The 13,181-nt window shown below is 35.6% G+C and overlaps 1 protein-coding gene across 2 annotated transcripts in view; it reads right to left on the bottom strand.

The window, feature by feature from the left end:
• Positions 1-114: 114 nt before the first annotated feature.
• The window catches only part of LOC148950146 (paired mesoderm homeobox protein 1-like), a 118,159-nt gene continuing 105,092 nt past the window's right edge, over positions 115-13,181 (bottom strand). For both annotated transcript variants that reach the window (XM_089091474.1, XM_089091473.1), the window contains exons 3-5: positions 7,299-7,416; positions 5,058-5,138; positions 115-235 (exon numbers count right to left, since the gene is read on the bottom strand). In XM_089091474.1, the coding sequence (XP_088947600.1) occupies positions 174-235; positions 5,058-5,138; positions 7,299-7,416 (261 nt within the window). In that variant the 3' untranslated portion in view covers positions 115-173. The remainder of the gene's footprint in view (positions 236-5,057; positions 5,139-7,298; positions 7,417-13,181) is intronic.

The raw sequence follows: 13,181 nt of genomic DNA on the forward strand, positions 1-13,181 counted from the left end.
GTTTTTACGAGACTATGATTGTTTAATTTAAAATTCTTAGGAATGACAAGGCTGATATTTTTTTTCTACAAGTGTTTATGTAGTCAAAGCAAACTAGTAGCATTAAAGACAAAGAAAAAACAAAAGTAATTTTATTTACAATATAAGATGATAAATTAAAAACAAACAAAAGCTTAAAATCCGTATCGATAGTTTTGAGACGTGGATGGCTGATATGCTGTCGCAGTGTATAAACCTGAAAATAGTGAAAAAAGGTATAAGAGACATGAGAAATAGTTTTTTTTCTTTCTTTTTTTTCAGAAAAATCATATAGTGAAAAGCTTCGTGGATCGATCTTGTAACAAAAAACATAGAAAAGAATGCAAGAGGATAGAAAAACCATAGGAACAGCTTACAAACTAGCTAAACCAACAAAAATACGTTGCTCAAAGCAGGTTTAAAAGATAAAATTTTAAGCAGATAAAACCAAACTTTCGAATCAGTTTCACAAGAAATGATGCCTTTCATTAAATTGTTCTTTCCTTAGAACAGTAATTTTTAAACTATCCAGATGAAAAACTTAAGCTACAGTATAAAGAAAGGGGATGCCAGGAGTTGCATCCTACCTCATCCTTGAAATCCTTTCTGTCTATTTTACGTTTTAATGTCGACCTCACTTCTAATTGAAAGCATGTTTTTATATCTAATTTCTGCTCTATTTTAGTACCCTCTTAAAAAATATCCTATGCGTGAAAAGGGCTGCTACTCCTTTCGACCTCACAAACTTTAACGCTGAAATTCAATTTTCCTTTTATTATATTATGCTGATATTCAAAAACTACCATTTGGGCAATAAGATGAGGGCTGTCACCACCTCATCACTCTGATTGCATGCTAATTCCGAATGTATTTTTTAAAGGAAGAAATTTTAGTGGGGGGAATTACCCCCTTTTTAGTGATTTGAAGTGACCCAGGACAAGCTTAAAAATTTGGGCTTAAGACTGCACATATGTAATTTTAGACATCCTTCTCCTCCTTCCCCATAAGAGATTCGTTGGCCTCCCTTTTATATTTATTACGAAACTACTCAATATTATGAAATCATGGGGATCTCTCGATATACTGTATATAAAAACTATATATTTTGTCTGAACTACACATGTGTGAAGGAACAAATATACCATCGTACGGCAATATAGCTACTGAAAATTTTGATGTTAAATTAATAATTTTTTGGATATTTTTGAACTCAATATCTGTCCCGTGCTATTTCCTTGATAGTATTCTTGCCTTATCATGACCAAATTTGTTTTTATGTTGTTTAAATGAAGTACAAATTGACTAATATCCACACTTAACTGTTGCGTGATCTCTTTTGTTTCTCGACTGTTGGCAAGAATCCTAAACTTCCACCTAAATCAACCTCCTACCCTTCCTATATTTTGTAAACATTAAGTGTACATTTTTGAACAAATATACCATCGTATGGCAATATAGCTACTGACAATTTTGATGTTATATTAATAATTTTGGGATTTTTTTGAACTGAATATCTGTCCCGTGCTATTTCTTTCTTAGTATTTTTGCCTTATTAAGGCCAAATTTCTTTTTATGCCGTTTTAATGCAGTGCAAATTGACTGATATCCACACTTAACTGTTGCGTGATCTCTTTTGTTTCTCGATTGGGGGCAGGAGTTCTAAACTTCCATCCGAATCAACCTCCCACCCTTCCTATATTTTGTAATCATTCATTGGATCACTATCATCATTGCTGAGAGAAAAAATGACAAATAATATCGTATCGCGACCATCCTTTCTTGGAAGAATGCCTTTTATATTGACGCTTGGTATTGAAAAGGAAATACAGTACGAGTCTAGTACATGTGAAGTCGTCTATAAAGTTGGTATTCAATAATCATCTTCCAATTCGAAAAGATTGATCAACTGGACAACGTCCCTTACCATGGTAGTATTATTAATAATTATGGTGGGAGCAGTGAAGATGTTGAAAGTAGAATAACCAAGGCCCAGGGTGCTTTTTCACAGCTGAACAAAGTTTGGAAGAATAAGAAAATAATTATAAAAACAAAGATTAGAATATTGGGAGCTACAGTGATGACAGGGTCAAATATGGTTCTGAAGCATGGGCGGTCGGAAAAATGGATGGAGATTTACCAGATGTTGTCCAGAGAAAGTGCCTACGGATCGTTTTGGGTACCCGGCTGGCTCACTGTATTTCAAACAGTAGGCTGTATGATAAATGTGGGTCAGTTCCACTTCCTAAGGCTGTAATGAGAGAAAAGTTGAGATTGCTGGGGCACGTTCTATAGATGAAGTACGACGGATTGTCGAAGATTTTCCTTTTTGGCGAACCGTCAAGGGTTATACGGAAAGCAGGCCCTCCACGGTTGGGGTGGGAGGGTTTCATAAAGAAAGATTTAAGGGAAATGGAAACTTCCTGGGAGGCTGTATAAAGAGAGGCTTTGAATAGATTGGGATGGAGGAGGAGCGTGCGTAGTTGTGTTGGCCTCAGGTGCTCGGTGCTGCGGTGAGTTGTTAGTAGTAGTGGTAGTAGTAGTCATCTAACAATTATAAACAAAAATATCAATGGTCCATATAGAAATACTTTTCGGGATTTTCCTCCCCTTCCACACCTGGAATCCAAAGAATTTAACAAAGTTCGTACTTTTCGTTCATTAAATGTGTAACCAAAACACAATTTACTGGTTTTACTTTTTACCCCCCCCCCCCCCCCCCCATTAATATTTTGCTTTCAGTACTTTCCAGTTAATATGATTAAATTCTAAGTGGAGGCGTAAGATTAATTAATATTAATAGTGGTTAAAGCTGGGTTTGGAAATATAATTGAAGCCACCTTACATAAATTAGAAAAGATCATTCCTATACGTCAGTAATTGTATTATATAAAGTTTGGTTAATTGATGTACAAAACTTTTTGTTCAATGGAATTAGTGCTCGTCGTTGTAAGATTCACTGCACTAGGCTATATACAGCTTTGAACACGTGAAATTCGTTAATTACTATGTTAAACAGCAATATCAATGCTTGCAATCAGCAGTCAGGTAATAAGCATATTGTTCAGTTTTGAACGGGCCAAGCCATTGAAAATTCCTTTTATGAGTAATTAAATGGGAATAGTAAATAGTGATATACGTTTTTTCATTTTTTGTGTCAGTGCAGGATCCTAAACCATCAGACCTCTGTCACCAGTCCTAAACAGTTTAGGACATATCAGCCGTCCAACATAATCTGAAAAGTATATTTAGCATTCAAAACAAATAGATTGATGTAACCATGGATACCTGCAAACGGTGGTGGAATACCCCTTTCATTAAAAGACAAAATTTCCAAAAAAAAAAAATTATAATACACACTTCTGGACGAAGGAAAAATTTTGCCTTCGTCCCCACCTTGTAAAAATCTGTCGTTGTCCATTTTTGTCACCAGAAAAAAACAAACAGATATTCAATTTAACACAATGTAAAAAGTTTCTTTTTTCACATCCCACATCATATTTGTCCTTTGGACGTTGCTTCTAATTATCCAATTTAAACACGAGGGTGATCCTTAACGAAAAATCGTGCTAATGACTATTTTTCTCTATATACATTTTTAATGGTTTGTGTGTTGATATAGCTGAATAGTTCGTATGCATATCTTAAATTTTTATTTATCATTGATCATTAGTCCTTCTCCTTCAAACTCCCACCCCTGTCCGAGCAGCTTGAGTCTCGCTCGCTGCGTTGGTATGGTCATCTGCTCCGTCTGCCTGCTCAAACACCCGCCCGGCTCATCTTCGATTTCGACCCAGCTGCAAACGGCTGGAGGCGTCCTAGGGGAAGACCACGCACCAGATGGGCGGACGTCATCCGTGATCGGCTCGCCTCCAGAAACATCAACCCGGCTGAAGTGACAACCCTCTCCCTGAACCGACCACTCTGGAGAAGACTGACGGCGCTGACGACTGGTTCCCTCTACGCTGGCGACGCTGCCGAGCAAGAGCTTTAAGTAAGTAAGTAAGTAATTAGTCCTTCCGATTAAATGAAAGGAAATGCCAGTATATGCTATTTCATGAGTTGGTTCAGTCAATTCTGATGTTTTTTCGCTTTATTTAAGTAATGCGGAATTGAAACGGGTACAACAGTTTAGATATCTTGGGATAGTTATAGATGAAAATTTGTCGTTCCATGAACAAGTTAAAACTCTATCGTTAAAAGTTTCTAGGAATTTTGGGATTATGTGCCGTCTCCGCCATGTTTCCCGGTTAATATACTTAAATCAATTTACTTTTCTCTAGTCCACCCTTTTTTTCTACATTGTGTTTCTGTGTGGGCTTCAAATTTTCCTTCAGTTTATAAACCCCTTCAAATTTTACAAAATTAAGCGATAAGGATACTTTTTCAGATCGATAATAGGTCTTCTGTTACTCATGTTTTTGGATCAGCTGGAATTTTTTCTTTACATCAACTTCATTTCATTACAATATCCCAGATATGTCACAATTACGTTTTGGCCAGTTAGCATCAGATTTCCATGGAATTTCCCCTCTTAACTCGCAGCGTCATTCAGATTCGACATCACTCAGGTTTAATTTCTTGCAGGAGTTTAGGCGACCAACTAGAGCAGGATTTAGTTTGAGGCATATTGGTCCAAAGGTGGGGAATTCTATTTCCCTGGATATCAGAGAGTGCGGTGATTACCAGCAGTTTCGCAGAATGGTGGGGAAGTTTATCCCTGATGGTTGACTTTGGTTTTATTTACTTTGTTTGTATTTGGGCAGTTGTCCAAGAGGCTTGTTGTTTTTTTCATTTAGTTTGCTATCGGTGTTTAATAATTTGTTGTAATTTTTAATGCGCTGAATTTTGCCACCAGGCATGTGTGCATGAGTATTTTTTAGAATATATTTCATAAATAAGATATCTGTATATGTATCTGTATCTTTCATTTCGTTTGAAATGAATATCTTCACCCATGAGATGGTACGGCCAGTTAAGTTTTCTTACTTTTTTCTTACAGCATTTTATTTAATCCTTCTTATTATATGACAAATACTCACCTGTTTGCATTAAAGCACAGGCAGCAAAGGCATTCGTCGACATACCAAATGGGGGTGAGGGCTTCCAGCAATTACTCAACTCTGAAAACAGAAAATCAACTTACGTACCATTACAGAAACAACGAAAACCAGAGGGGTGGGAGATGTTTTCTAATTTCACCAATGTCTTTCAATATAATCCTATGCTAAGCTTTGCTTTGTTAATTCTAAAATATCAGCTAGTTCCTCTTGAGCCTTAATTTAAAAATTATTTTCTTTTAATAAAAGTCTCTTTTCCCTCAAACATGTCTCTATCTTCTCTCAGTCGTTTTTTTAATCTTTATTTTCTTCCGAGCAAATGTTTGAGTGGAATGTTAGGTTTTCAATCATAGCTTCATTTGATGTTCACCATTTTTCAAATTTATTGTATCTTTTTTTTTGGAATAGTTTTCAAGCATTCTGGGCATGTCCAGGATTACTAATTAGAAGAATTGACAAGGTCTGGACTAGACCCCTTTATAATTTTCTAAATTGGTATTTTTCACCGGAGACATTTGGGAAGTTAGTCTGATAATAAAGTAAAATTTTGTGTCAAATATTTTTTTGCTTGGAGCCCCACTTCCTCCCTCCAAACATCAAAGGAAAATTACAACTACCCAATTAACCACTAGACTTTGTAAATCTGTAACTTTAAACTGTATATCTGTAATTTCTATGAGATTTTCTCGTTGACAGTTGAATTCGTTAAACGGCAAATGACAATTGTACAAAAATAAGCAAAAGACCTCCCCCGTATAAAGATAGAAGTTTTGGACTTTAGCTGCACCCTCGCTCTCACCCTCACAATTGCATTTCTGAGTGTGCTCATGCAGTTTTTATATTTGGATTAGTGAAATTATTTTGAAAAACCACCATTAGAACATAATTTTTTTTTTATTCAATACGGGCTGTATTGAAATTACAACTCTCCTAATCACACACAAACACACACACACATTAAAAAAATAAACAGTCACCTTGATGAAGATACGTAACGGAAAAAATGCATGTTGTTTAACTTTTAAATATTTTTGAAAGTAGAGCCCTCTAGATTATGCTTGTAAATTGTAGAGTATACGTAGTGGCACTACCGTAGTGCTAATAAATCAAAATTTCTTTAAATTTGTTTCTCTGAGAGACAAAATGGGGGGCGTGGGAGGCAGGGCCGTCACGTACGGGGGAAGGGAGGGGGAATCCCTCCCTCCATGTTTAAGTCACTCGGTAAAAAAAATAATTCGGTAAAATCGTGGTGCGAAGTGCCATGATTTTTCCGACGTCGCTAAAATTTTTTGTTCAGTTCAATAAAGACCACGAGAATACTGACATGTCATCTACAGAAATTTTGAACTTGGTTAGTAAACGCAGCAATTTCACCGACTCCTGCCATGATTTTACAGATGATATCACAACTTTCCATTTGGTTACATAAACAGCATTAAAATAGTGACATGATATGTACCGAAATCTAAATCTCGGTTGGTAAATGCAGTGGTTTTACTGACTTGTGCAGTGATTTTACATATTGTATTCGAAACGGACATTATGCTAATTATTTACAAAAAAACAGTCGCTAAAAATGACTCGCCAGTCGGTAAAATATCTAGCTCCCCCCTGAACATTTTGGCTAGTAATGACACTGGTGGGAGGGGAGAGGTTAAAAGGGGTTACGGCATGCTTTGTGCCCCTAATCACGCATATTTCAAGTCATTGTATGTTTCCAATTAAGAAAGATGCCACTTAAATACCCTTATCTAAAAAGTTGATTAGTTGGGGAGGAGTGTTCATATTTAGTGTAGACTAAGCATTGAGTTTGCTTTTTCACAGAATTTTAGGACTTAGCTTATCTTGAACCTGACGCAACCTGCCTACTTTTTTACTAATATGTTGACAACGAGGGAAAAACCTGACAGAGGGGGTTGAAAAAGTTGGCAGTGGGAAACTGGAGCGGCCATGGAGGCTAAGGAGAGAGATTGGAGGATTAGCAGCCCCTTTTATCTCCCATCTTCGCCCAAAAGTCTACAAAAAATATAAGTGTGGGGGTTTGGAAGCCTTATCAAAGTCTTTGTTTTTAGCGTAGTTTTATGTCTTTTAGAAGTGGAACACCAAACCAAAAAACTTGTATCAGTAAATGTAAACATACTACTAGCATTAAATATCACTATCCTAGACAAGCTTAACTCAATCATAGATCATCCTCTTAATTGACAAAACTATATCTGTTACCTGACTGGCTGCTTACTAAAGGCTTCGAAGTAACAACTTGTTCAATTGCATCGGACTTCGCTGATTTCTGACTCCTCTCATTCCTCCGAAACTTAGCTCTTCTATTTTGAAACCATACCTGCCGATAAATCAAAAGATTATTTGTTATTTTCTAAAAGGGACTAACAGTATAACAATAGGTTGAACTAGTTTACTCGGCAGAAAGAGTGTAATTCAAAATTATATCGCAAAAAAGTATTTCTGAAAAATACGATGAACTTCTTCCAGTCACCTAATATTAGTTGCTCAGAGCTATAAACAACGGATAATATTACTTCGGATGAAGGGGAGGGGGGGGGGGGGAGAAGCCAGAAATTTTTTCAAGGGCGTGCATGCAAAGGCTTTGAAATGGTTTTGGTCATACTTTTTTCTAAAAATGCCATTTTTATATACTTTTGTATATCTTTTGACAACCTTAGGCTATTGGAAAACGAGTGTCGGAGGGGGAGGGGGTCAAATGATTAGTCTTCCAATGTGGTCAAAGCTATTTTTTATCTTTTTTATACTTTTAAAAATTTGTTTTACTGCTTCCTAATATATGCGAAACAGTTCTGAGGGAATGAAAGAAGAAATAACCGTTTTTCTATAAGTAAATTGGTGGGGGGGGGGGGGGGTTGAGGAAACCTTCTTCTGTCCTGTTTATCACTATGGGCTAAAAACTATTAAAAGCTACCAAGGTATAAACAATTGTTGCCAAATCTCTTAAAAGTGATAAAACTCCTTTATGGATTTGCATTACTTGTTTTTCCTTTTATGCTTTGGAACTTTCATTTTATTAGCTCTTGAATGTTCCATGCAGTGATGCAGAACTTCAGGTAGAGTGACACATTTTATAATCTTTAGACAAATGTTGTTATTCGAAACCCTTGGGAATTCCAACCTTCTAAGAGAGAGTCATGGAGAGACAGGTGGCTTTTCAGAAGCCTAGAAAACAATCTCGGGTTGCTTAAAAAAAAGAAAATATATTTGTCATTGAAAGCTATGAAACCAAATAATATAAAGTAGCAGCTGTATTACGGAAATTTGATTAACAGAGAGCAAATTATAGTAGTATTTAATGAAATATTTGTTACAACCAAAATAAAATTAAATCAGATTAAATTGTCTAGCTCGAGACATAAATCAGCTATTGGTTTTACTAAAAAGTATTAACCATGATTCACGAATTTTTCTCATTGTCATTCCCAAATATGTTTCTAATTTTTCTGATTTACTTATAAAAAAAAATGTATTAAAATAAATTCAAGGGTACTCAAAGAGAGGGCAAAGGGAGCCCTCCCCCTTCCTCCATGGGGAGACCAAACACGAATTAAGTGTGTAATTTGACAAAATATAAAAATCATGTTATCAAAACTCAGATTCTAATTTACCTCTCCCCTCTCCCTTTGGAAAACATTCAAGCATGTACCGACCTTAGAAAAGTTTATACGGGACCCTTAGTTAGGGCCATGTATATTAAAAGTTACCATCTTCTGAGTTGATAAGGCTCAGGAGAGAAGCTCCAGCGTTTTTATCGGTGGGGGGCAAGAGGGATTTATATCCAGATAGCCAAGAGGCATGGGCTAGACAATAGTTATTGTCTCCAAATTATTAGGGAGCAACTGCCCCCCTTGCCCCTCTAAACGACGCCCCTAATTTAGCTCACAGCTTGAGATGGCACGAGGGACTTTAAGCACAAACTTTCCTTGTCTTTCTTTTGAGCCCTTCTTAAAATTTAAATTAAAGTAATAATAAAGATAACTTACGTTAAACCATAAGAAAAAGACAAAACAGTGACAATTTTGATTCAAACCCATTTAAAGCAACCTAGGGTGCCATAATTTATAGCCAGGGACAGCAGTAGGAAGTTCACAAACTGAAACCCAAGAAAGGAGCACGGCTTACTTATTTTAAAAAGGTAGTAAAATATTTTTCTGACTTGTTCTTTAAAGCTTTTTAAATCTAAGATTTCAAACTATGAGTTGTGACCAATCAGTGGTTCGTGAAATAAACAAATTAGTTTATATAATATAAATGGATATTAGGAAAGTCCCAGGAATTATGGTGATAGTAAACAATAATCATGGACAATATTTGCTTTTAATCTACAGCATTTGCATCAGTCTCCTTGAGGTTTAACATGTATAATTCACTTATCTATTTAGAAAATTTATTTTTATTAGAAAAAAGGAACTTTGTTCAAAATAAAGACACCTCTTCAGCTCTATTTTAGCCATAGGATAAGATTTCATAGTTATTTTTGCCATCCCCATTTTCATCTATATCTGAGCTCTTTAGATGAAGCTATGAGTTCAATCCTCTGACCCATAATAAAATTATTCAGAGTGACATGTATGTTGCGTTATTTAAAAACAATAATAACAGGCGAAAAAAGAGTAATCTACAATTGAACTGACTGATTGATTTTTTAATCGATTGACAAATCTGTTGAAGACAAAGGATTGTAGTTTTTTTTTTACCAGGCGCTTTTTTTACCTTTCCGTGGTGGTTATTTTTAAATGATGTTTCTTTTATTTCAATTTGTAGATAAATTAGTCATTCAGTCAAAGAATATCGTAGCTCCTATAGAGATATGTAAAGAGGCCTGTAAATACCCGGAATACCCGTAAGGAGGCAAACATGTCAGACTCTCAGGGAGAGGAAAAGAAACCATAATAGAATATATTTTTAGGCCCACATTATTGAATTTTTTCTCGGAAGTCTTTAAAATTGGAGAAAAATACATCTGAAAGATTATAATCTACTTTGGGGGTTTAGAGACTTGTATCTCTCTGTCAAAGCAAATTGACTTACCTTCTTCGGTAGAGATTTCACTTGGAAGAGTATATGATCCCCCAAGTTTCCGTAGTGCTTAGAATATGTTCAAAAAGAAAGAGAAAAACTACCTGAAAATACAAATTTTGCCCCCCTTCTTTTCTACCGAATAGAGAAATTTTTGTAGTTACTTCCTTTCCAGATAAAAAATGGAAACTGAAGATTAGTTGTGAATGACATTAAAATCGTTGATGTGGCTAGTGCCACAAAATATTATTAATTGTGAGTTTTATGCATAATACCCAGTAAGTGTGAAAGCGCTGGAATAATTATTATCGTTTTTGTAAATAACATTCACCTAAATCTATTGATGACTATTTTCACAACTTAAGTTAGCCATGATTTCAAATTCGTCAAATCCACAATTTTTACCTAGAGCCGAAATTTAAAGGGTAAACAATTGATTTTGGCTCTTAGGCCTGTTTTAAACATTCCTGGGTACTTTCCCATTATATGGGCACCTCGGCTATAGACAGTCGAATAAATGCAGTGATGGAGACTCGTAAAGCGGGTAATTGTTATCTAAGTTGATCGAAGAGCGGGGTTTCTCATTGAATTTACAATATTTAAACTGTTGTTTTTTGGGGTTTAGGGGGAGAAAAAGGTACCTAGGTTAGGTTACGTATTTAATATATGCCATGCTTTATCCCCCCCCCCTTAATGTGCCAATATATAGCCCAAATTTGTTTATAAACTATTATATATTCATCTTGTTTTATTTTATTTTATTTCATTAGCATTAACCAAACTTGACTTTTTAGAAGTGCCCATCTAATGGGAAAGCACCCATTCCTGATATGCGAGTAGGATGTTAGCATAATCTTCAAACTGTGAGGAACTACCATCTAGATCAGAGGCTAAGATATAAGGCTCATAAAAGAAAAAGTGAAAATTTGGACCTTGTTCGCTAATGAAACTGTCATTCAGTATAATCTTCACATGGGGAATACATCAAAGAAAGCCGCTTGTCATCTGTTGATTGACAACCCTGGCTTCTACAAGAAATACAAAGACAGATGGATGAAACAAAGCAAATTCATGAACTTCCTGATAGTCTATCAAGATGACATATGTATTTGATGAAACTAAAGTAAATTTTTAAGAGAGAAATTCAGGTGTGAAACATTTTATCAGTTCAGATGTTCTCGCCAGTGTATCTAACCTGACGGATTGACACTAATGAATTTGTAGCAGTAAAAGTTTTCATACTGAATACATATAGACTAGAACAGCGGTCGCCAACCTGTGGTCCATGGACCACTGGTAGTTCATGAAAATGTTGAGGTGGCCCACGAAGAAAAGGGACCATTATTAAACAATGTCTATTTTTTGTATTTCACGAACATTAAAAGGAAAAAAAATTAAGGAAACTTATCATAAATTAAAAATTTTAAAGCTACTTTTAATATTACAAAGCTTTATTGCAACTGAAAAAGGCTAAAAAATGCTGTTGTACATTCTTGAATCAGCATACATCTATGACTAGATGCATTTCCTTTTGTCTTTCTATTTCTGCGAACAAATTTCTGCGAAAAAGTTTCATTGTGTTTCAATTTTTGATCCAGTCTTCAGTTTTAGTTTAGTTCCTATGAGACTTGTACGTTTCTGATTATCTACGGCCCGGCATAAGCTCCTTGAGCCCTTGAAAGTAAACTCATACTTATGTGAGCAAGTGTTCACAAAGTTAAAACATGTGAAGTGCACAGCTATCAATGCGAAAATTATTTAATTAATGGACAATCCTGGAAGTACTGAGTAAGAAAGACGAACACATATTAGATACATTACTACCAATAGATACATCAAAAGAATCAGATTTTAATGCTGTTAATAGTTACGATTAAACGTTACGCGCCTGAGAAAACTTGGCTGATTTTAGAAAAAGGGTAAAAGACCCCCTAAAAGCTACAGAACCTTAATGAAAATCACACCATCATATTCAGAGTATTAGAGAACCCTACTGTAGAGGTTTCAAGCACCTATCTACAAAAATGTGGAATATTGCATGTTTTGCCAGAAGAAAGATCACGGATGTGTGTATATTTGTTTTTTTTCCCAGGGGTGATCGTATCGACCCATTGGTCCTAGAATATCGTGGAAGGGCTCATTGGAATGGAAAATAAAAGTTCTAGTGCCCTTTTTAAGTGACCAAAAATAATGGAGGGGAACTAGGCCCCCTCCCACGCATATTTTTTCCCAAAGTCCCCCGATCAAAATTTTGAGATAGCCATTTTGTTCAGCATGGTCGAAAATATGATAACTATGCCTTTTAGGATAACTTAATCCCCGAGGTCCCCGGGGGAAGGGCTGAAAGTTATGAACTTTACCCAATGTTAACATATAGTATTGGTTATTGGGAAGTATACAGACGTTTTTAGGGGAGGATTTTTTTCTGGTAGTGGGCGAGGGGTTGGGTCGGGGGTTATGTGGGAGGATCTTTCCACGAAGGAAGTTTTCAGGGGGGGGAGGGACATTGCTATGAAGGGGGCACCGGATTTCCCAGCATTATTTAAAAAAGATCAGAAATTAAATAAAAACAAACAAGTTTTTCAACTGAAAGTAAGGAGCAACATCAAAACTTAAAACGAACAGAAAATATTGTGTATATGATTGGGTTCACCCGCTAGTCAATACCTCGCTTTTTAAGCCGAAATTTGTTTAGAACTTTCATTAGAGCTATTTATTCTAAATAACGGCCTTTGTGATTAAGGGGTCATTTTTAAAGATTTGGAACAAAATTAGAACTTTAGCTTAAAGAGCAAGGTATTGACTAGGGGGCGAACCCCCTAATGTACGTATAAAAATATATAAATATAGAAGTTCGCTACGTAAGTTAATTCGTAAGTTACGTATATTTATTACTAATAAAAATGTTCGTAAAAAAAATTAAACAACTTTCGAGAAAGCCATTTAACCAAATAAAAGTAAAATTAGTATGAAAATTTTGTTGTAATTATTCATTTACGGTGAGCCAAAATGAATTCCTGCATTAATTCAAAAACGTTCAAAAATTAAATAAAAAAAACAAGT

This window comes from Artemia sp. Qi Xiang Cuo, chromosome 7 (assembly GCF_049724085.1).
Source record: "Artemia sp. Qi Xiang Cuo chromosome 7, ASM4972408v1, whole genome shotgun sequence".
Taxonomy (NCBI): Eukaryota; Metazoa; Arthropoda; class Branchiopoda; order Anostraca; family Artemiidae; genus Artemia; species Artemia sp. Qi Xiang Cuo.